This window comes from Amphiura filiformis, chromosome 2 (genome assembly GCF_039555335.1).
Source record: "Amphiura filiformis chromosome 2, Afil_fr2py, whole genome shotgun sequence".
In the NCBI taxonomy this organism is placed as follows: domain Eukaryota; kingdom Metazoa; phylum Echinodermata; class Ophiuroidea; order Amphilepidida; family Amphiuridae; genus Amphiura; species Amphiura filiformis.
In genome coordinates this window covers 91,602,756-91,628,515 of record NC_092629.1, presented here as the reverse complement: position 1 = coordinate 91,628,515, position 25,760 = coordinate 91,602,756, and the positions used below count along the sequence as shown (strand labels likewise).

The 25,760-nt window shown below is 37.6% G+C and overlaps 1 protein-coding gene across 1 annotated transcript in view; it reads left to right on the top strand.

The window, feature by feature from the left end:
* Positions 1-495: 495 nt before the first annotated feature.
* The window catches only part of LOC140146824 (calcium-transporting ATPase type 2C member 1-like), a 33,774-nt gene continuing 8,509 nt past the window's right edge, over positions 496-25,760 (top strand). Inside the window, exons 1-13 of the mRNA XM_072168703.1 lie at positions 496-579; positions 1,036-1,071; positions 1,593-1,654; positions 2,017-2,125; positions 3,085-3,330; positions 4,500-4,568; positions 6,945-7,087; positions 19,093-19,217; positions 19,655-19,752; positions 20,360-20,455; positions 21,627-21,716; positions 22,591-22,858; positions 24,277-24,447. Of these exons, the coding sequence (XP_072024804.1) occupies positions 508-579; positions 1,036-1,071; positions 1,593-1,654; positions 2,017-2,125; positions 3,085-3,330; positions 4,500-4,568; positions 6,945-7,087; positions 19,093-19,217; positions 19,655-19,752; positions 20,360-20,455; positions 21,627-21,716; positions 22,591-22,858; positions 24,277-24,447 (1,585 nt within the window). The 5' untranslated portion in view covers positions 496-507. The remainder of the gene's footprint in view (positions 580-1,035; positions 1,072-1,592; positions 1,655-2,016; positions 2,126-3,084; positions 3,331-4,499; positions 4,569-6,944; positions 7,088-19,092; positions 19,218-19,654; positions 19,753-20,359; positions 20,456-21,626; positions 21,717-22,590; positions 22,859-24,276; positions 24,448-25,760) is intronic.

Genomic DNA, 25,760 nt, shown 5'->3' with positions numbered 1-25,760 from the left:
AACAGCGGTAAGTTCAAAGATCCTCTGATCATGTTATTATTAGCCTCAGCCGTTGTGTCTATTGTCATGGGTCAGTTTGATGACGCTATCAGTATAACAGCGGTAAGTTCAAAGATCCTCTGATCATGTTATTATTAGCCTCAGCCGTTGTGTCTATTGTCATGGGTCAGTTTGATGACGCTATCAGTATAACAGCGGTAAGTTCAAAGATCCTCTGATCATGTTATTATTAGCCTCAGCCGTTGTGTCTATTGTCATGGGTCAGTTTGATGACGCTATCAGTATAACAGCGGTAAGTTCAAAGATCCTCTGATCATGTTATTATTAGCCTCAGCCGTTGTGTCTATCGTCATGGGTCAGTTTGATGACGCTATCAGTATAACAGCGGTAAGTTCAAAGATACTCTGATCATGTTATTATTAGCCTCAGCCGTTGTGTCTCTATTGTCATGGGTCAGTTTGATGACGCTATCAGTATAACAGCGGTAAGTTCAAAGATCCTCTGATCATGTTATTATTAGCCTCAGCCGTTGTGTCTATTGTCATGGGTCAGTTTGATGACGCTATCAGTATAACAGCGGTAAGTTCAATTTAGAATTCCATAAGGTTAAAGCCATATTGTAACATTTACTGACGCCCTCAATGTTTTTCAAAATACTGATTTTTACTCGTAATCTTGTAAAGTAATTTAGGGCCCATTACTCTATTTACCAGGCAGTGTGCATCCTCCATGGAGCAGATCCTGTTACTATTAGTACTAATTTTGAAGTGAAACGTCAAGAGCTTGTCTTGAATTGTTCCTCGTTTTGAAGTGGAGTGTGTAACTAATAACTGACAGCCATTAGATAATTCCTCATTGTTACAGCTAATTCAAAATAAGGTGGTTTGTTTGTCCAATACCAGGTTCTTCTCTTTCAGAGTGATATCAGGTAATTTATGCCTTTTACCCAAATAAAACTATGGCTGTGTGTGTTTTTATTGTTTGTTTACATTTCACCTGTTATTTATTTATTTATTTTATCCACTTTATCCACAGGCAATCACAATAGTAGTAACAGTAGCTTTTGTACAGGTAAGCTAAACATATTTGGATTGTTTCTTGTTATTTAAGGAGATTGTTAATCCCATTTGTTAGGTCTTGGCTCTTTTAATGGAGATTTGTGTTCAGGCTAAATAGTTGTGCTTGTGTTAGCCATACCGCAGAATCATGGCATGTTGCCTATGGGGATCGACACCAAGTCAGGTACCATGTGAGCAAACTCAAAAATAGCGCAAATAGCGCAAGCATACACAAAAGAAACTTCGCACGTAAAATGAGCGATGTTGCCAGGTCTGAACGCTGTGCCGATGTCAGCTGAATTTGAGTACGCTTAGAGAGTACAGGCATGAAAAATTCCAATTTGTGTGTTTATTAATCTATGGTGTTAGCATTGATGACACTCAATAAACAAATAGCAGCTATCTTTGGAAAGCTTTGATTTGAAAAAGTCTAACAATTGGTAAACAGCTGGCCATGTTGGGGTCAGATATGCTACAAATTTATACAACTTACCATTCCATAAATATGATATTGTTTTCTTCTTTTGTTTACAGGAATATAGATCTGAAAAGTCATTAGAGAAATTGAGTAAACTTGTGCCACCTACTTGTCACTGGTAAGATATCTGTTCCCTTCCCAAAATCCTTTGCAACATGACGCATCACCTCATTAGAGCAAATGAGACTCCTATTACTTTCTCTATTATGTTGAGAATAAGCAGGGTTTGATTTACTTTGAAAAATGTAATAGCAATTTTCATCAAATTCAGTATCAGGTGATGTTTTTACATGATATTAGCAGACATTTACATTGTAAAAAATTGCTACAAGCTGAAATTGTGTAGCAGGTTGTCAAAAATGGGAAGCATTTTGCTCCGCTACACCAGGTAAATCAAATGCTGAGAATAATAGACTGGTTAAACATGGGTTGATGTGTTTACATTAAATTACAATCAAATATTGTATTTTGTTTTTGCAGTGTTCGTGATGGGAAACTGTTTGATTTCTTAGCAAGAAATCTGGTTCCTGGAGACACAGTGCACCTGAATGTAGGAGATCGAGTACCAGCCGATATGAGGCTATTTGAAGTAAGTGTCTACAATTGCTAAATAAATTATCAGTATTTATATAGCGCCTTACCACAGATCACGGAGTGTTCAAAGCGCTGTAATTTCGCTGCCACGGTGAATCATCACAATCAGATAGCATCAATTAGGCATTGTGCAGCCAGAAAAGCGCAAACCTATCCGCACTTTGTAACATCCACCATTTATCTGTGCAGCTCCCCAAATTCCATTGAGTGAAGGAAGTTTTTGATAACCAAACAACTTATCACCAATTTTTGAAAAGAGGAGGAAACCGGAGATCCCGGAGAAAACCTGCGAGAGCGAGCATGGAATCGGGATAAACCAAGTGCACATGAGTCCTTGGGCCGCTGGGGCTTGAACGCGGGCCCTCAGTGGTGCAAAGCGAGGGAACTACCGCTGCGCTAACTGGCCCTGCTATTTCTAGTTACGCTTGAAGGGTCATTAGTCCAAAAGTCCAATAACTTAGTTGTAAATCCTAACATCACCCTAACCTAATCAACCTAAATTGCAAGTATGCTAGAGATGTAAAGATTTCAGCAATTTTCAAGATACACTATTCCATTTCAAAGCATCAACATAAAAAGTCTTGAGATTTTTTCTCAAAATATCAAGAGCTATCTTAAGAACCACTGAACCAATACTAGGCTTGTTTGTACTCATTTTATTGCATTTTTTTCATGCTGATTCCAAATATGGTCATGAAATTTTTGAATTTAAAAAAACAAAAACTTGTCAATTGCAGTTGACACCCACGGAGCATGGATTATTAACATTATTCTCATTACTTGTTGTTTTTCAGGCCACTGATTTGAACATTGATGAGTCCTGCTATTATTATATTCATTTCTTGTTGTTGTTCAGGCCACTGATTCAGCCATTGATGAATCCTGCTATTATTATTATTATTATTATTATTATTATTATTATTATTATTATTATTATTACTTGTTGTTTTTCAGGCCACAGATTTGGCCATTGATGAGTCCAGCTTTACGGGTGAAACCAAATCAAGCAGTAAAAATATCCAAAGAGAAGACCCTTCCAATGGGCGTAAACGAGCTACGTTTAGAAATATTGCGTACATGGGGACGCTGGTTAGATGTGGGCATGGCAAGGTAAGAGAAGACCCTTCCAATGGGCGTAAACGAGCTACGTTTAGAAATATTGCGTACATGGGGACGCTGGTTAGATGTGGGCATGGCAAGGTAAGAATGTGTGGGGGTGTACTTGGTGGTGTGTAAAATCGAGCCTATCCGCATGTCTGAGATGGGCTACTTTTACTTCAGACATGCTATTTTCCTAACCAGCGCGTCCAATGGACACCTTGAATCGTTATCACTACATGTATAACTACAATCTTCGAAAAAAGTACTTGGAACACTTAGTACACCTTGTCGTAATTCTGTGCAGAAATTGCGATGATCATGGAAATGATGTTTTTTTTTGTTTATGAACAAGCATGACATCTACAACAATGATTTACCCTTCCCCTCTCCCCATCAATCAATGTTGGAACACTTTGGAAAACTGCTGATGACATTGGCATTTCCCAACATTGCATGGTGGAGAGGGGGTGTCAGTTTTCCTTTCTTGACACAAAAGTATTCCAAGACTTATTTCGAGGATTGTAATAGTGTTGTATCGAAGACCGAAATACCAGGATAAAAAAATATGTGATGTTTATCTTCCAATTGACCTTTATAGGCCACAATTATCCTTATTTCGACCCATCTCAGCATTATAATCGCAAATTTTCACTCACACACATGTCCCAGTATATTATTTTGTCAAGTTTGCCCACCTTGGAAATTTTGTTCACCGATGACTATATATACACTAAGAGAGCGCCCAAGCACCGATACATCAAACCGAAGTTACACATGAAATGTATGGACGGGTTACTTTCAAGCCAGACAGATTAATTTTAAGGAGCAGCCTGTTCTGCGGACTAGTTGCTTTTTGCCTGAATTTTATACACTGATGCTTTGGTGTGCATTGGAGTAGGGTATGCATGTGTCATGTGATTGTTTATATTTTTATTTTTAAATCAGATTTTAATCAAGCAACCATCATTCTTATACATCATGTAAACATACTGAAATATTTTCACTAATATATTACACAGTTCTTCCACAAATGCTGTAAAACATATTTTACCGACATATTTTTATATTTTTGTAAAAAAGTGGAAAAAAAATGGGAGGAAAAATAGTTAGATTGTTCAATTTTTCCAAGACAAATGCGCGCAACAAAACAAAGCTGTGCAGCAGCTTTGAAACATATTTGTATGTGTGATATTGATTACTCTATGCCCGCTATGTTATCCATTTCTTTTGCATTTAATGTTTTTTCTTCATTTTTTTTTTCTTGGCAGGGTGTGGTGATAGGTACAGGAGAAAACTCACAATTTGGTGATGTCTTCAAGATGATGCAGGCTGAGGAGGTATTAGGCTATTCCTGTTGAAATCCATACACCCTTTATGGAAGACATGACCTTAATCTTCCACACAGGGAGCGTGAATTTCAAATGGAGTTACCCATTCAGTGTTGTCTGCTCCAAAATGGGCTATTCCTATTGAAATCCATATACCCTATGGAAGACATGACCTTAATCTTCCACATAGGGAGTGTGAATTTCAAATAAGGTTGCCCATTCAGTGTCGTCTGCTCCAAAATGGGCAATTCCTGTTGAAATCCATACACCCTTTATGGAAGACATGACCTTATTCTTCCACATAGGGAGTGTGAATTTCAAATGGAGTTACCTATTCAGTGTTGTCTGCTCCAAATGGGCAATTCCTGTTGAAATCCATACACCCTTTATGGAAGACATGACCTTAATCTTCCACACAGGGAGTGTGAATTTCAAATGGAGTTACTATTCAGTGTTGTCTGCTCCAAAATGGACTTTCTGTTCAAATCCATACACCCTCTGTGGAAGGCATGACCTTAATCTTCCACACAGGGAGTGTGAATTTCAAATGGAGCTACCCGTTCAGTGTTGTCAGCTCCAAAATGGGCTACTCCTGTTAAAATTCATACATCCTCTACGAAAGATATGACCTTAAGCTTCCACACAGGGAGTGTGAATTTTAAATAGGGTTGCCCATTCAGTGTTGTCTGCTCCAAAATGGGCAATTCCTGTTGAAACCCATACACCCTCTGTTGAAGACATGACCTTAATCTCCCACATAGGGAGTGTGAATTTCAAATTCAGATTAAGGTCATGTCTTCCATAGGGTGTATGGATTTCAACTGGAATATCTCATTTCATGTGTTTGCTTGATGCAAGAAACATAAACTTATAAGTATAATAGAAACCCTTATAGATTTAAAAACACACAAATTTGATGTCTTTGCCATCTGAGGTTGTGTGCGTCAGCCAATGCTAGTACAGTGTTTGAACCTCGCGACCTCCACCAACTTTTCTTTGTTTACATGCTTGCTTTCCTGAAGCTACTTTAAGGTGGCAAACAATGTCCAATGTTGTACCAGACCTATCATAGGTACCCATGGGCTAAGTTATACCTTCAGCACAAAGGCTTAGCCAGTGACCCATCCTCCCAATTCGCAATCACAAACTTGGACAGGCAGAAAAATGCCCAGGCAGTCCATAACCATCCAAATAATAATCCCTGATGTGATAATGTTAAAATACCATATATTATATTATCATTTAAGAATTCTACATTGTTTAAAATCAACAACTTAAAGCCTCTAAAATGTCTATAAGAAGACAGTTTCTGATGTATTTACAGTTGCATCATGATTGTAGCAGAGCCGCCATTTTGAATTTGAAATTTGCATTGGTCGTAATTTTGCCACTAGGTGATGCATGCACTGTCAGTAAAAGTAGTTTTCAGATCTTGTTTCAGGAAATGTATTATGTGAAAGATGTGTAAATCTTGTTTTCAAACCATTTCCAGGATGCCTGGTGAACAATAGCCCAATAGGAATGACCATGTCAAGCACTTATGTAGGCAACAGGCATAAGGATTATTAGTAATCCTTATGGGCCAATCAGTGGTTCACAGTGATCTCGCCAACTACACAGTCTGGAATTCCATTCCAAACATTTATTTATATTTTAAATATTTTCTTGAAATGAAAATGACTTGTGCGTCAAGAACAATATTTTCCAAAACATCAGATGTCCCCGCACTCGCCTTTGTCTTTTTGGTAGGGAAAGGTGGCCCACGTATTCTGTATCTGACTTCATTCAGGATACCAGTCCTTGCTAGTTTCTTGTCGGCTATAGACTACTACAACAACACCCTGATGACCTATCTGAGATTGAGGATATCTAGTAGTGTGCGCACAAGGGGAGGGGGTATTTTATAGTGAGCAGTATACATTTCTCCCGCTTAATCCCAGGTGGAGATGGCAATGTTGGGGCCTGTGGATGGGCCGTTTCTGGCCCATGGGGGTACTCGGTATAAATGACCATATTTGGATGTGCTGCAAACATGGGCAGCATATTCAGCCTATTGGTATATCAATGATCTCTTTTTTAGGCCAATTTTGTCTCACTGCAGTCAAAATTTTGGAAATTTACCCAAACTTTGAGGTAAAAGTTGTACAAACTAAGGTAATTTGTGTGAAATTTGACTGAAAATTTGACTTTTGGTATAATGATGATTCCAAATTTCTTGAAAAATAATAATACTGAAAGGTCTACTTGCAAATTCTCAGCAGGACACTTGAGTACCCCTGGGTTACTTGGATCCCGACTAAAACCCAAATGTACAGTGCATACAATAATAATGCAACTTGCCATTATTATCTTTGATGATATCAAATGTGTTTTCTTCACCACCAGGCTCCAAAGACACCCCTACAAAAGAGCATGGGTCAGCTGGGAACCCAGCTTTCCTTCTACTCATTCTGTATCATTGGTTGTATTATGTTTCTTGGCTGGATCCAGAACAGAAAACTGTTAGATATGTTTACTATTGGAGTAAGGTGAGTATAAAAGAGCCAATAAATCAACATGGGACCAGTAGGGACCATTTATATCATTGGTTGTATTATGTTTCTTGGCTGGATCCAGAACAGAAAACTGTTAGATATGTTTACTATTGGAGTAAGGTGAGTATAAAAGAGCCAATAAATCAACATGGGACCAGTGGGGACCATTTATATCATTGGTTGTATTATGTTTCTTGGCTGGATTCAGAACAGAAAACTGTTAGATATGTTTACTATTGGAGTAAGGTGAGTATAAAAGAGCCAATAAATCAACATGGGACCAGTGGGGACCATTTATATCATTGGTTGTATTATGTTTCTTGGCTGGATTCAGAACAGAAAACTGTTAGATATGTTTACTATTGGAGTAAGGTGAGTATAAAAGAGCCAATAAATCAACTTGGGACCAGTAGGGACCATTTATATCATTGGTTGTATTATGTTTCTTGGCTGGATCCAGAACAGAAAACTGTTAGATATGTTTACTATTGGAGTAAGGTGAGTATAAAAGAGCCAATAAATCAACTTGGGACCAGTAGGGACCATTTATATCATTGGTTGTATTATGTTTCTTGGCTGGATCCAGAACAGAAAACTGTTAGATATGTTTACTATTGGAGTAAGGTGAGTGTAAAAGAGCCAATAAATCAACATGGGACCAGTGGGGACCATTTATATCATTGGTTGTATTATGTTTCTTGGCTGGATCCAGAACAGAAAACTGTTAGATATGTTTACTATTGGAGTAAGGTGAGTATAAAAGAGCCAATAAATCAACTTGGGACCAGTAGGGACCATTTATATCATTGGTTGTATTATGTTTCTTGGCTGGATCCAGAACAGAAAACTGTTAGATATGTTTACTATTGGAGTAAGGTGAGTGTAAAAGAGCCAATAAATCAACATGGGACCAGTGGGGACCATTTATATCATTGGTTGTATTATGTTTCTTGGCTGGATTCAGAACAGAAAACTGTTAGATATGTTTACTATTGGAGTAAGGTGAGTATAAAAGAGCCAAAAAATCAACATGGGACCAGTGGGGACCATTTATATCATTGGTTGTATTATGTTTCTTGGCTGGATCCAGAACAGAAAACTGTTAGATATGTTTACTATTGGAGTAAGGTGAGTATAAAAGAGCCAATAAATCAACATGGGACCAGTGGGGACCATTTATATCATTGGTTGTATTATGTTTCTTGGCTGGATTCAGAACAGAAAACTGTTAGATATGTTTACTATTGGAGTAAGGTGAGTATAAAAGAGCCAATAAATCAACATGGGACCAGTGGGGACCATTTATATCATTGGTTGTATTATGTTTCTTGGCTGGATCCAGAACAGAAAACTGTTAGATATGTTTACTATTGGAGTAAGGTGAGTATAAAAGAGCCAATAAATCAACATGGGACCAGTGGGGACCATTTATATCATTGGTTGTATTATGTTTCTTGGCTGGATCCAGAACAGAAAACTGTTAGATATGTTTACTATTGGAGTAAGGTGAGTATAAAAGAGCCAATAAATCAACATGGGACCAGTGGGGACCATTTATATCATTGGTTGTATTATGTTTCTTGGCTGGATCCAGAACAGAAAACTGTTAGATATGTTTACTATTGGAGTAAGGTGAGTATAAAAGAGCCAATAAATCAACATGGGACCAGTGGGGACCATTTATATCATTGGTTGTATTATGTTTCTTGGCTGGATCCAGAACAGAAAACTGTTAGATATGTTTACTATTGGAGTAAGGTGAGTATAAAAGAGCCAATAAATCAACATGGGACCAGTAGGGACCATTTATATCATTGGTTGTATTATGTTTCTTGGCTGGTTCCAGAACAGAAAACTGTTAGATATGTTTACTATTGGAGTAAGGTGAGTATAAAAGAGCCAATAAATCAACATGGGACCAGTGGGGACCATTTATATCATTGGTTGTATTATGTTTCTTGGCTGGATCCAGAACAGAAAACTGTTAGATATGTTTACTATTGGAGTAAGGTGAGTATAAAAGAGCCAATAAATCAACATGGGACCAGTAGGGACCATTTATATCATTGGTTGTATTATGTTTCTTGGCTGGATCCAGAACAGAAAACTGTTAGATATGTTTACTATTGGAGTAAGGTGAGTATAAAAGAGCCAATAAATCAACATGGGACCAGTAGGGACCATTTATATCATTGGTTGTATTATGTTTCTTGGCTGGATCCAGAACAGAAAACTGTTAGATATGTTTACTATTGGAGTAAGGTGAGTATAAAAGAGCCAATAAATCAACATGGGACCAGTGGGGACCATTTATATCATTGGTTGTATTATGTTTCTTGGCTGGATCCAGAACAGAAAACTGTTAGATATGTTTACTATTGGAGTAAGGTGAGTATAAAAGAGCCAATAAATCAACATGGGACCAGTGGGGACCATTTATATCATTGGTTGTATTATGTTTCTTGGCTGGATCCAGAACAGAAAACTGTTAGATATGTTTACTATTGGAGTAAGGTGAGTATAAAAGAGCCAATAAATCAACATGGGACCAGTAGGGACCATTTATATCATTGGTTGTATTATGTTTCTTGGCTGGATCCAGAACAGAAAACTGTTAGATATGTTTACTATTGGAGTAAGGTGAGTATAAAAGAGCCAATAAATCAACATGGGACCAGTGGGGACCATTTATATCATTGGTTGTATTATGTTTCTTGGCTGGATCCAGAACAGAAAACTGTTAGATATGTTTACTATTGGAGTAAGGTGAGTATAAAAGAGCCAATAAATCAACATGGGACCAGTGGGGACCATTTATATCATTGGTTGTATTATGTTTCTTGGCTGGATCCAGAACAGAAAACTGTTAGATATGTTTACTATTGGAGTAAGGTGAGTATAAAAGAGCCAATAAATCAACTTGGGACCAGTGGGGACCATTTATATCATTGGTTGTATTATGTTTCTTGGCTGGATCCAGAACAGAAAACTGTTAGATATGTTTACTATTGGAGTAAGGTGAGTATAAAAGAGCCAATAAATCAACATGGGACCAGTGGGGACCATTTATATCATTGGTTGTATTATGTTTCTTGGCTGGATCCAGAACAGAAAACTATTAGATATGTTTACTATTGGAGTAAGGTGAGTATAAAAGAGCCAATAAATCAACATGGGACCAGTAGGGACCATTTATATCATTGGTTGTATTATGTTTCTTGGCTGGATCCAGAACAGAAAACTGTTAGATATGTTTACTATTGGAGTAAGGTGAGTATAAAAGAGCCAATAAATCAACATGGGACCAGTGGGGACCATTTATATCATTGGTTGTATTATGTTTCTTGGCTGGATCCAGAACAGAAAACTGTTAGATATGTTTACTATTGGAGTAAGGTGAGTATAAAAGAGCCAATAAATCAACATGGGACCAGTGGGGACCATTTATATCATTGGTTGTATTATGTTTCTTGGCTGGATCCAGAACAGAAAACTGTTAGATATGTTTACTATTGGAGTAAGGTGAGTATAAAAGAGCCAATAAATCAACATGGGACCAGTGGGGACCATTTATATCATTGGTTGTATTATGTTTCTTGGCTGGATCCAGAACAGAAAACTGTTAGATATGTTTACTATTGGAGTAAGGTGAGTATAAAAGAGCCAATAAATCAACATGGGACCAGTGGGGACCATTTATATCATTGGTTGTATTATGTTTCTTGGCTGGATCCAGAACAGAAAACTGTTGGATATGTTTACTATTGGAGTAAGGTGAGTATAAAAGAGCCAATAAATCAACATGGGACCAGTGGGGACCATTTATATCATTGGTTGTATTATGTTTCTTGGCTGGATCCAGAACAGAAAACTGTTAGATATGTTTACTATTGGAGTAAGGTGAGTATAAAAGAGCCAATAAATCAACATGGGACCAGTAGGGACCATTTATATCATTGGTTGTATTATGTTTCTTGGCTGGATTCAGAACAGAAAACTGTTAGATATGTTTACTATTGGAGTAAGGTGAGTATAAAAGAGCCAATAAATCAACATGGGACCAGTGGGGACCATTTATATCATTGGTTGTATTATGTTTCTTGGCTGGATCCAGAACAGAAAACTGTTAGATATGTTTACTATTGGAGTAAGGTGAGTATAAAAGAGCCAATAAATCAACATGGGACCAGTAGGGACCATTTATATCATTGGTTGTATTATGTTTCTTGGCTGGATTCAGAACAGAAAACTGTTAGATATGTTTACTATTGGAGTAAGGTGAGTATAAAAGAGCCAATAAATCAACATGGGACCAGTGGGGACCATTTATATCATTGGTTGTATTATGTTTCTTGGCTGGATCCAGAACAGAAAACTGTTAGATATGTTTACTATTGGAGTAAGGTGAGTATAAAAGAGCCAATAAATCAACATGGGACCAGTGGGGACCATTTATATCATTGGTTGTATTATGTTTCTTGGCTGGATTCAGAACAGAAAACTGTTAGATATGTTTACTATTGGAGTAAGGTGAGTATAAAAGAGCCAATAAATCAACATGGGACCAGTGGGGACCATTTATATCATTGGTTGTATTATGTTTCTTGGCTGGATCCAGAACAGAAAACTGTTAGATATGTTTACTATTGGAGTAAGGTGAGTATAAAAGAGCCAATAAATCAACATGGGACCAGTGGGGACCATTTATATCATTGGTTGTATTATGTTTCTTGGCTGGATTCAGAACAGAAAACTGTTAGATATGTTTACTATTGGAGTAAGGTGAGTATAAAAGAGCCAATAAATCAACATGGGACCAGTGGGGACCATTTATATCATTGGTTGTATTATGTTTCTTGGCTGGATTCAGAACAGAAAACTGTTAGATATGTTTACTATTGGAGTAAGGTGAGTATAAAAGAGCCAATAAATCAACATGGGACCAGTGGGGACCATTTATATCATTGGTTGTATTATGTTTCTTGGCTGGATTCAGAACAGAAAACTGTTAGATATGTTTACTATTGGAGTAAGGTGAGTATAAAAGAGCCAATAAATCAACATGGGACCAGTGGGGACCATTTATATCATTGGTTGTATTATGTTTCTTGGCTGGATTCAGAACAGAAAACTGTTAGATATGTTTACTATTGGAGTAAGGTGAGTATAAAAGAGCCAATAAATCAACATGGGACCAGTGGGGACCATTTATATCATTGGTTGTATTATGTTTCTTGGCTGGATCCAGAACAGAAAACTGTTAGATATGTTTACTATTGGAGTAAGGTGAGTATAAAAGAGCCAATAAATCAACATGGGACCAGTGGGGACCATTTATATCATTGGTATTGTATTATGTTTCTGTTTCTTGGCTGGATTCAGAACAGAAAACTGTTAGATATGTTTACTATTGGAGTAAGGTGAGTATAAAAGAGCCAATAAATCAACATGGGACCAGTGGGGACCATTTATATCATTGGTTGTATTATGTTTCTTGGCTGGATCCAGAACAGAAAACTGTTAGATATGTTTACTATTGGAGTAAGGTGAGTATAAAAGAGCCAATAAATCAACATGGGACCAGTGGGGACCATTTATATCATTGGTTGTATTATGTTTCTTGGCTGGATCCAGAACAGAAAACTGTTAGATATGTTTACTATTGGAGTAAGGTGAGTATAAAAGAGCCAATAAATCAACATGGGACCAGTGGGGACCATTTATATCATTGGTTGTATTATGTTTCTTGGCTGGATCCAGAACAGAAAACTGTTAGATATGTTTACTATTGGAGTAAGGTGAGTATAAAAGAGCCAATAAATCAACATGGGACCAGTGGGGACCATTTATATCATTGGTTGTATTATGTTTCTTGGCTGGATCCAGAACAGAAAACTGTTAGATATGTTTACTATTGGAGTAAGGTGAGTATAAAAGAGCCAATAAATCAACATGGGACCAGTGGGGACCATTTATATCATTGGTTGTATTATGTTTCTTGGCTGGATCCAGAACAGAAAACTGTTAGATATGTTTACTATTGGAGTAAGGTGAGTATAAAAGAGCCAATAAATCAACATGGGACCAGTGGGGACCATTTATATCATTGGTTGTATTATGTTTCTTGGCTGGATCCAGAACAGAAAACTGTTAGATATGTTTACTATTGGAGTAAGGTGAGTATAAAAGAGCCAATAAATCAACATGGGACCAGTGGGGACCATTTATATCATTGGTTGTATTATGTTTCTTGGCTGGATCCAGAACAGAAAACTGTTAGATATGTTTACTATTGGAGTAAGGTGAGTATAAAAGAGCCAATAAATCAACATGGGACCAGTGGGGACCATTTATATCATTGGTTGTATTATGTTTCTTGGCTGGATCCAGAACAGAAAACTGTTAGATATGTTTACTATTGGAGTAAGGTGAGTATAAAAGAGCCAATAAATCAACATGGGACCAGCAGGGACCATTTATATCATTGGTTGTATTATGTTTCTTGGCTGGATCCAGAACAGAAAACTGTTAGATATGTTTACTATTGGAGTAAGGTGAGTATAAAAGAGCCAAAAAATCAACATGGGACCAGTGGGGACCATTTATATCATTGGTTGTATTATGTTTCTTGGCTGGATCCAGAACAGAAAACTGTTAGATATGTTTACTATTGGAGTAAGGTGAGTATAAAAGAGCCAATAAATCAACATGGGACCAGCAGGGACCATTTATATCATTGGTTGTATTATGTTTCTTGGCTGGATCCAGAACAGAAAACTGTTAGATATGTTTACTATTGGAGTAAGGTGAGTATAAAAGAGCCAATAAATCAACATGGGACCAGTGGGGACCATTTATATCATTGGTTGTATTATGTTTCTTGGCTGGATCCAGAACAGAAAACTGTTAGATATGTTTACTATTGGAGTAAGGTGAGTATAAAAGAGCCAATAAATCAACATGGGACCAGTGGGGACCATTTATATCATTGGTTGTATTATGTTTCTTGGCTGGATCCAGAACAGAAAACTGTTAGATATGTTTACTATTGGAGTAAGGTGAGTATAAAAGAGCCAATAAATCAACATGGGACCAGTAGGGACCATTTATATCATTGGTTGTATTATGTTTCTTGGGTGGATCCAGAACAGAAAACTGTTGGATATGTTTACTATTGGAGTAAGGTGAGTATAAAAGAGCCAATAAATCAATTTGGGACCAGTGGGGACCATTTATATCATTGGTTGTATTATGTTTCTTGGCTGGATTCAGAACAGAAAACTGTTGGATATGTTTACTATTGGAGTAAGGTGAGTATAAAAGAGCCAATAAATCAACATGGGACCAGTAGGGACCATTTATATCATTGGTTGTATTATATTTCTTGGCTGGATCCAGAACAGAAAACTGTTGGATATGTTTACTATTGGAGTAAGGTGAGTATAAAAGAGCCAATAAATCAACATGGGACCAGTGGGGACCATTTATATCATTGGTTGTATTATGTTTCTTGGCTGGATCCAGAACAGAAAACTGTTAGATATGTTTACTATTGGAGTAAGGTGAGTATAAAAGAGCCAATAAATCAACATGGGACCAGTAGGGACCATTTATATCATTGGTTGTATTATGTTTCTTGGGTGGATCCAGAACAGAAAACTGTTAGATATGTTTACTATTGGAGTAAGGTGAGTATAAAAGAGCCAATAAATCAACATGGGACCAGTGGGGACCATTTATATCATTGGTTGTATTATGTTTCTTGGCTGGATCCAGAACAGAAAACTGTTGGATATGTTTACTATTGGAGTAAGGTGAGTATAAAAGAGCCAATAAATCAACTTGGGACCAGTAGGGACCATTTATATCATTGGTTGTATTATGTTTCTTGGCTGGATCCAGAACAGAAAACTGTTAGATATGTTTACTATTGGAGTAAGGTGAGTATAAAAGAGCCAATAAATCAACATGGGACCAGTGGGGACCATTTATATCATTGGTTGTATTATGTTTCTTGGCTGGATCCAGAACAGAAAACTGTTAGATATGTTTACTATTGGAGTAAGGTGAGTATAAAAGAGCCAATAAATCAACATGGGACCAGTAGGGACCATTTATATCATTGGTTGTATTATATTTCTTGGGTGGATCCAGAACAGAAAACTGTTAGATATGTTTACTATTGGAGTAAGGTGAGTATAAAAGAGCCAATAAATCAACATGGGACCAGTGGGGACCATTTATATCATTGGTTGTATTATGTTTCTTGGCTGGATCCAGAACAGAAAACTGTTAGATATGTTTACTATTGGAGTAAGGTGAGTATAAAAGAGCCAATAAATCAACTTGGGACCAGTGGGGACCATTTATATCATTGGTTGTATTATGTTTCTTGGCTGGATCCAGAACAGAAAACTGTTAGATATGTTTACTATTGGAGTAAGGTGAGTATAAAAGAGCCAATAAATCAACTTGGGACCAGTGGGGACCATTTATATCATTGGTTGTATTATGTTTCTTGGCTGGATCCAGAACAGGAAACTGTTAGATATGTTTACTATTGGAGTAAGGTGAGTATAAAAGAGCCAATAAATCAACATGGGACCAGTGGGGACCATTTATATCATTGGTTGTATTATGTTTCTTGGCTGGATCCAGAACAGGAAACTGTTAGATATGTTTACTATTGGAGTAAGGTGAGTATAAAAGAGCCAATAAATCAACATGGGACCAGTGGGGACCATTTATATCATTGGTTGTATTATGTTTCTTGGCTGGATCCAGAACAGAAAACTTTTAGATATGTTTACTATTGGAGTAAGGTGAGTATAAAAGAGCCAATAAATCAACATGGGACCAGTGGGGACCATTTATATCATTGGTTGTATTATGTTTCTTGGCTGGATCCAGAACAGGAAACTGTTAGATATGTTTACTATTGGAGTAAGGTGAGTATAAAAGAGCCAATAAATCAACATGGGACCAGTGGGGACCATTTATATCATTGGTTGTATTATGTTTCTTGGCTGGATCCAGAACAGAAAACTGTTAGATATGTTTACTATTGGAGTAAGGTGAGTATAAAAGAGCCAATAAATCAACATGGGACCAGTGGGAACCATTTATATCATTGGTTGTATTATGTTTCTTGGCTGGATCCAGAACAGAAAACTGTTGGATATGTTTACTATTGGAGTAAGGTGAGTATAAAAGAGCCAATAAATCAATTTGGGACCAGCAGGGACCATTTATATCATTGGTTGTATTATGTTTCTTGGGTGGATCCAGAACAGGAAACTGTTAGATATGTTTACTATTGGAGTAAGGTGAGTATAAAAGAGCCAATAAATCAATTTGGGACCAGTAGGGACCATTTATATCATTGGTTGTATTATATTTCTTGGGTGGATCCAGAACAGGAAACTGTTAGATATGTTTACTATTGGAGTAAGGTGAGTATAAAAGAGCCAATAAATCAACATGGGACCAGTGGGGACCATTTATATCATTGGTTGTATTATGTTTCTTGGCTGGATCCAGAACAGAAAACTGTTGGATATGTTTACTATTGGAGTAAGGTGAGTATAAAAGAGCCAATAAATCAATTTGGGACCAGTAGGGACCATTTATATCATTGGTTGTATTATGTTTCTTGGCTGGATCCAGAACAGAAAACTGTTAGATATGTTTACTATTGGAGTAAGGTGAGTATAAAAGAGCCAATAAATCAACATGGGACCAGTGGGGACCATTTATATCATTGGTTGTATTATATTTCTTGGCTGGATCCAGAACAGAAAACTGTTAGATATGTTTACTATTGGAGTAAGGTGAGTATAAAAGAGCCAATAAATCAACATGGGACCAGTGGGGACCATTTATATCATTGGTTGTATTATGTTTCTTGGCTGGATCCAGAACAGAAAACTTTTAGATATGTTTACTATTGGAGTAAGGTGAGTATAAAAGAGCCAATAAATCAACATGGGACCAGTGGGGACCATTTATATCATTGGTTGTATTATGTTTCTTGGCTGGATCCAGAACAGAAAACTGTTAGATATGTTTACTATTGGAGTAAGGTGAGTATAAAAGAGCCAATAAATCAACTTGGGACCAGTAGGGACCATTTATATCATTGGTTGTATTATGTTTCTTGGCTGGATCCAGAACAGAAAACTGTTAGATATGTTTACTATTGGAGTAAGGTGAGTATAAAAGAGCCAATAAATCAATTTGGGACCAGTAGGGACCATTTATATCATTGGTTGTATTATGTTTCTTGGCTGGATCCAGAACAGAAAACTGTTAGATATGTTTACTATTGGAGTAAGGTGAGTATAAAAGAGCCAATAAATCAACATGGGACCAGTGGGGACCATTTATATCATTGGTTGTATTATGTTTCTTGGCTGGATTCAGAACAGAAAACTGTTGGATATGTTTACTATTGGAGTAAGGTGAGTATAAAAGAGCCAATAAATCAATTTGGGACCAGTGGGGACCATTTATATCATTGGTTGTATTATGTTTCTTGGCTGGATTCAGAACAGAAAACTGTTGGATATGTTTACTATTGGAGTAAGGTGAGTATAAAAGAGCCAATAAATCAATTTGGGACCAGTGGGGACCATTTATATCATTGGTTGTATTATGTTTCTTGGCTGGATTCAGAACAGAAAACTGTTAGATATGTTTACTATTGGAGTAAGGTGAGTATAAAAGAGCCAATAAATCAACTTGGGACCAGTAGGGACCATTTATATCATTGGTTGTATTATGTTTCTTGGCTGGATCCAGAACAGAAAACTTTTAGATATGTTTACTATTGGAGTAAGGTGAGTATAAAAGAGCCAATAAATCAATTTGGGACCAGCAGGGACCATTTGTTAAACAATGAAACAAAACTTGATATGCATGTAAACCATATCACTTAAAGGTATTGTTACTCAAAAGGTAAAGCATATTACCAGCATAAAAGGATGTCCATGTTAGAAATAAAGTATTTTATAGTTATGAAAGTAATAAATATTCTTTCCATTAACCCTAACACCTGAAGGGCTTTTTGGCGACTGAAAGGGAAATAATCAAGGAATAAAAACAAAGAAGTTGTTTGCTCTGGGTGGGATTCGAACCGGAGATCCCACTGCATGACATGCACTAGGGCAGTGACACTTTAATAGGCACCAGGGCCAAATTTGTTCGATCCTTGTATCGACCATCAATGCTGCTTTGATGCTTGTTATCAATGAACTACCAAATAATGAATCAGAAGTAATGGGAATAATGTATTGGGCAATGCATTACTTACAAAGATTAAATGTTATAACAATTACTAATAGCTAATTAATTGATATTTCATAAATAATAAGGATCAACCAAGTATCAATGCTGCATCAAAAGATGAACTAATTTGGTTCTATTGCCTTAGTCACAGGTCTTTCCCGCAGTGCATATGTCATGTAGTATTTTGCAGCACTCAGGCGTGTTAGGGTTAAGCAATCAAAGAGGAATTTTAGAATGTACATGTTTTAGAGTGCTATTCAAAAGTGTGATTTCATTAGCTGTTTCATTGCAGTGATATTACATGCCACAATGGTCTGTAACTTTTTCATTAAAACGTCCCAAAGTGTGTACAGGGTGTATCAAAATGATTGGTACCCATCAGCTTTGTTGTCTAATGAAACACCTGCTTCTATCCAACATTAGATCATCTTGAAATGACTACAATTTATAGTTTGCATGACCTTTTATGACATAAATCTGCACATAATGGTGGATATTATATGCTGTATTTTGATGTGGCAGTTGTGGCCATGCTTACTGGATATTTATGGGTATCAATCATTTTGATACCCCCTGTACTGCATCAACATCGACACACCAAATTAAAAAAGCATGTGATATTTTGGGACTACACTTTGAGATGCTCATTGGTTTCATGGGATGTTTACGATAACAATAAGTAACCATGCACTCATAATGTGTTGTTATTTCAGTTTGGCTGTTGCTGCTATCCCAGAGGGTCTTCCCATCGTTGTGACAGTCACATTAGCTCTAGGAGTCATGAGAATGGCGACAAGGAATGCAATTGTCAAGAAATTACCTTGTGTAGAAACATTAGGTGAGTTACTTGCATTTACAGATACATATAAGACAGAAAAGATTTGTACTGTAATATTTTGCAGTAAACCTTTGACGCGAGCATATTTTAATCGTACATGTCGTATTTACTGCGTTGAAACGCACTTGTCTCTGATTGGCTGTTAAGGTAATCTGCTGAAAACTTTGCACTGTATGCATTGATAGCTCTGATTTGCAACATCACAGTAGTACACACTCATCAAAGGTTTACTGCAAAATATTATAAATAGGTTTTAAATGGAGTCGGCCATTCAGGTAACCCTATTTGAAATTCACACTCCCTGTGTGTTAGATTAAGGTCATGTCTTCCATAGGGGGTTAGTGGATTTCAACTGGAATAGCAGTTTGTAGCAACTTTTCTTACCAAGTTTTCAAATCATTCGTCTTATTCGCCATCATTTGTTTATATCTTCACAGGCTGTGTCAATGTAATATGCTCAGATAAAACAGGAACACTTACCAAGAATGAAATGACAGTTATATCAATGTATACATCAGATGGCATCAGAGCAGAGGTAAGCTTCTCTTGCAATTTGTAATTCTCGGACAAAAGTGTCAGATGTGTGTGGTACATGCTTTGCAGAATCTAAGACCTTATTACGACCTGCTGCCTAGTAACAACATTGTGTATCGTGATTTTTTTCTTTTTTGAGTCGTGCATAGTTCATTACATCATGCTATGGAATGCTTGTGGACAGACTCTGCGCTTTCAAATTGTACATTGCTTCCGGGATTTGGGTGTAGCAACAGTAATAATCTATTGAAGAAACCATTGGCAAACTCCTTCTTCCTTCCTTCCTTCCTTCCTTCCTTCCTTCCTTCCTTCCTTCCTTCCTTCCTTCCTTCCTTCCCTTTCGTTTTTCTTCCTTATTCATTCCTTTCTTTCTCATTCCTTTCTTCCTCTTTTTTTTCTTTCTTTCTTTCTTTCTTTCTTTCTTTCTTTCTTTCTTTCTTTCTTTCTTTCTTTCTTTCATCTCTTTCTTTCTCTTTCTTTCTTTCTTTCTTTCTTTCTTTCTTTCTTTCTTTCTTTCTTTCTTTCTTTCTCATTCATTCCTTTCTTCCTTGAAGTTTAACATTAAGTTGTAAATTGTTTATTTACCTTGTTAATGTTGTTTTTATCAGGTGACTGGGGTAGGCTACAATGGCAGTGGATATGTTACTGTAGATAAAGAAGTTATATCAGGATATCAGAATCCATCAATAGCTAGAATTATAGAGGTAAGGTGTGTGTGTGATGTCACTGGTGTGTGTGTGTGCCAGGTATCTTAGTCTTACTATAAATAGGCAAATGTTGTATGTGACTGACTATGTGGGTGGGTTAATCAAAGGCTCCGTCAGTTTCGATCCAAATGTCGCCAAATTCATACGGGAGATCGAGGAATATACCGAGACGGTTATGCGAAAATTTGGTTGAAAACAGTGAAGAATTGACCTCAAATCTGTTAAAAAAGTGAGTTTTTCGGGACAAATAATAGCCCCCCCAGCTGAAGTTTATGTACCGGCTATGCCAACCAACGCATCTAGAAAGCTTGCCGTCGTTAACCTGTCGGCGCACACGTCACTTGACGCGAACGCACAGGTGACGCATAGGCTAAGTTACGTGCCAGATACCAGTGGACGCAATGTAAAAAAAAGCAGAACAAAAAGGTATAGACGAGGTTACGGGCATATAGGCCTAATAGCTACGGGGCGGGGTTATGGTTTAAGGTACGGAATGTAATTAAGGCATTACGAAGACTACGAGAACAGAATTAAATAAGTAGGCCTATAACATGGAAATGGGAAATCACAAGCTACGCACGAAATATAAAAAAAAGGGGAACAAAATAATAGAAAAAGAAACAATGAAGCAGAAAGGGAAATGTAAGAAATAATGGGAACGGGGTAAAACAAATAAATAACTTGGAAACGGGAAAAATACAAAAATTGGGAACGAATTATGCAGTAGAAAAACAAAAGAAAGAAGAAGGGACATGACATATTTAGATAAATAAAACCTTTTTTTTCAATGAACCTACCTGTTCAGAAATTCATCCTGTTTTAGTGAACGCTCCCATTTACTCATCAAGCAGGGCCCCGCGCAAAGTGCGGGTGTCCCGCTAGTTCTTACATAATTCCTCTAAATATCTCAAAGAATAAAATATGGAATTTGGTTAGTTTTGCAATTTTGTAGGCAGATAACAAACGCTTGATGCTATACTCTTTGTAGACCTATACCATACAACTCTATAAAGATCTCAACTGACCGACCCTACTTGGCTAGTCTATCTGGCCGTAGATCAGGGTGGTTTTTTTTGTCGCCTAGCGTATGTATTTTTTTTTACTAGCATTTTTTTTGTCATAGTGAATTACTGTTTACAGAAAATGATTTGTATTGCTTTTTGTTTAGGTTGGGTGTGTGTGCAATAACGCAAGAATAAGAGACGGGTTACTCTATGGTCAACCAACAGAGGGCGCTCTCTTAGCCGTATCTATGAAGGTTAGTGAATAAGGGTCATTGCATGTGCAGACCAAACTACAGTAAAAGTGAACATTTTGGCGAGATTAATTTTCAGCGCGTTGCCAATTTTGTGCAGTCCCTTGTTTTTAAATTTGCAATTCTTAATTTCCATACATTGAACTATACAAAAAAGAATATATTCCTGCGTTGTTATTTTTGCAGCTTGAAACGCAAAAGGCACAAATATTAATGTAGCACTATAATGTCCACCTAGTTTGCACCCCCTCTGAGATTTCATAACACCTATTTTTTGAAGTGCTGAGGGTGTCCATTACCAGATTTGATGTGTTCCTAAAATTAATAAGTGATTTGAAATGCGTAAGGTCAATCAAAGGTCAACACAGTGGTTAAATTTGCTCAAATAGGTGTCATTAAATCTCAGTGGGGTGCAAACTAGGCCCTTTTACATCCCCCAATTATAATTGATCATATTATTCATCCATATTTATGTGTCCAGACTTGTTGTCTGTTGGCATCCATCAGGGTAAAAGATGCGATCCGATGCTAGATATGGTTAGTTCGGACACAATAATTACCAGTATTTCAAATACTGCTAATTAGGTGTGTACCACTGCCCCCCTAAAGTTGTTTTTTTAAAACTTCTGTGGGCGTGCCTGTGCGTAGCGCGTACACGAGCGTAAACGCAAAAGCAATAAACAATCACGCTGATTGGCTGATCAATGCACTTGACAACAAGCCGGCTGACCCATTGGTCTTCGGCGTGGCGCGTAGTAGGCGACCTTGTCACTTCTACGCGATCGCAATTCACCAGCGCGTACCCGGACCACGGAAGTTTAAAAAAAACAACTTTAGTTTAAATAATCATGTTTCATTTTCATCTTGCATCCACCAGATGGGACTTGATCATCTCCGTGGCAACTATATCCATCTTTCCGAGCAACCATTTAGCTCCGATACAAAGTGGATGTCTGTTCAGTGCAAGGCCAAACAGCGACAGGGTAGCGGTGATGAAGACATTGTGTTTGTTAAAGGTGCATTGGAGAAGATCCTTGGCATGTGTAAATATTATAACAATTGGGGGACTGAAGAACCGTTGACCCAGAAACAGTGTGGCTTGTATATAGAGGAAGCCTGGCAGATGGGTACTGCAGGGCTTAGAGGTAAGTCGTGGTGTCTGTCTGTCTGTGGGGGGTGTCGGGTGGGTGTCTGTCTGTTTTCACGAGGCTATGCTAGTGTCTTTTTTTAGTATAAAACTAGCTTGTGTGTCGACTTTTTCTGGTGTGTCTAGGCACAGAAGCAAGATCTTGCAGGGGGATATAGAGGGGGTATAGAGCTCATTTTTTAAGGTATTGAAAAAGGCACACAAGCAATAGCCAGTGACAACAGGGGCTATTTTAACATGTCTCACTGTCACGTTCGTGCAATGAGATAAAAGTGTTGATGAAGTAGAGTGCATTTCAAAAATTTTAAAAAAATGACATTTTTACCTGAATGTGACCGTAAGAAAGGCTCTACCATTGTCTACTATTAAAGCATATCTACACGGATTGTTAATTGTCACTGCACGAATATTTTATCTCGGCACGAACGTGACAGTGAGACACGTTAAAATAGCCCCTGAGTGACAACAACAAAAAAGACACACAAGATGAAAAAAAAAGACACACAAGAGGTCCGTCAGGCATCCGTCACGGGTCAAAAAGACACAAGAAAAGTCACACAAGTCTCACAGACACACAAGTAGGCGTGCGTGAGTATGTGTGTCTGTCATGTTCTCATGTCTTCATACCTGCCAACAACTGTCCCTATTTAATAGGGATTGTCCCTATTTTTACTGAAACAAAAGCATAAAAGAGAGCAATTTTTCCATGTGTCCCTGTTTTTGCAAAAAATATGACGAAAGTAATGTAGGAAATTCAGGAATGTCCCTATTTTTTCCTCCCATTTGTCCCTATTTGTGAGGTTTTATGGTTAGCAGATTTGGATCAGGATAATTTCAAACAAAAACTCATATGTTATTGACCAGCTAATGGCAGAGAACGACTGTTTCTAGAGAGCAAAATGAATATCTTATTATGATAATATAATAAACAAGAATTTATATAGCACATAAAGCAAGGTATCAATGTGTTTTATACACACACAAATGGAGAGTACATGAACAACATCTAAAAATACAAATTACATAAGTAAATTCATAAATTAAAAACCATATAGCAAGCATGCAAAAGCAAAATATCAAATTAACACAAGGTACAAAGACCCTAGTAAAGGCTAGTATACAACTACATAATACAAGGTAAAACACAAAATAGTATAAACAATCAATGTCAGATAAAACAGTTTAAAATTTCGAATTCATAAAACGGAAAATTGCAATAAAGTACATAATGAAAAGCATATTATGAGTATACTCAGTTGTTAAATGCTTCATTAAAAGGTGTGTATATACCTGAAAATCCATCCCGATAGAAACACTATATAATGTTGCTCATGGCATAAGGTCTTGGTACATTACTAAGCTTACTGTGTTATAAATGAACTGACAAAAATATATGTGTGTAATTTGTCTTTACAGTGATTGCTATGGCTGTAGGTCGCAGCATGGACTCGTTGTCATTCACAGGGTTTGTAGGCATACTAGATCCACCAAGGCCTGGGGTCACAGAGTCAATTGACACCCTGTATGGTAGTCAAGTGGCACTCAAAATGGTGACTGGAGACTCAAAGGAAACTGCTATTGCTATTGGTAAGTTGGGGTCACAGATTATGAAGATTATCATTCATCCAGGTATAAATAACTATGAAATTATTATAATCTGATCTACTGGACTTACGTTTTTGTGAGTGGCAATATTTCACATCCTATCTCGGATGCATCATCAGGCCAACTGATGTTAAAGCGGCAAAAGTTTGTTGACCTGTGAAGAAAAAAAAAAAAAAAAAAAAAAAAAAAGCGCAGTGATTTATAGTGCGCTACGCTGACAGGCACAACGCCTAGACGTTGATCCACAAGCCTCAGCACACTTTACAGGAAGAGGATGTTACGTCACAGGTCGAAGATGAGCCAAACCTCTGAGGGATCTTCTTTATCGCTGAACAATAGGCCCCTGACAAGTTGTGTCGTAGCCCGCCTCCCTTATTAAGTGAAGGCTCCTCCTGTTTAACATAAATGGCTTCCTTGACTCCTCTCTCAAACCATCTGCTTTCACGATCTAATATCTTAACGTCCTTGTTATCAAATGAGTGATTAGTGCTGTCTAAGTGCGTGTAAACCGCAGAGTCTCCCCAACCAGTGCTAGCTCTCCTATGCTGGTACATGCACTTTGCTAGAGTCTGTTTGGTCTCCCCTATGTAAAGGTCATCGCATCCACTGTCCTTGCACTGAATTGCGTACACAATGTTGCTTTGTTTGTCCTTTGGTTGTTTGTCCTTGGGATGGACCAGCGCTTGCCGCAGGGTGTTCTTTGGTTTGAACGACACTGGAATTCCTTGATCTTTGAAAATTCTGCGTCGCTATTTCATAGAGCGGACACGATTCCATCAAGTGAGAACGCAAAGGAAAAGGAACGTGAACACCTTCAGAAGGCCTTGAATCTTTGCGGATATCGCGATTGGACTTTTCACAAGGCTCTCTCTCAAACCAAATCAGCTGATAAAGTGTCCACCGCACATGCGACACAAGGTGACGGTGAATCTAAACGCGGCAGGAATGTGACTATACCTTATGTATCTGGACTGTCGGAGAAACTTTGCAGAATTTTCAAAGATCAAGGAATTCCAGTGTCGTTCAAATTTCATAGTTGGGGTCACAGAGTCATTTGACACCCTGTATGGGAGTCAAGTGGCATTCAAAATGGTGACTGGAGACTCAAAGGAAACTGCTATTGCTATTGGTAAGTTGGGGTCCCAGAGTCATTTGACACTCTGTATGGGAGTCAAGTGGCACTCAAAATGGTGACTAGAGACTTTTGACACCCTGTATGGGAGTGCAAGTGGCACTCGAAATGGTGACTGGAGACTCAAAGGAAACTGCTATTGCAATTGGGGTCACAGAGTCAT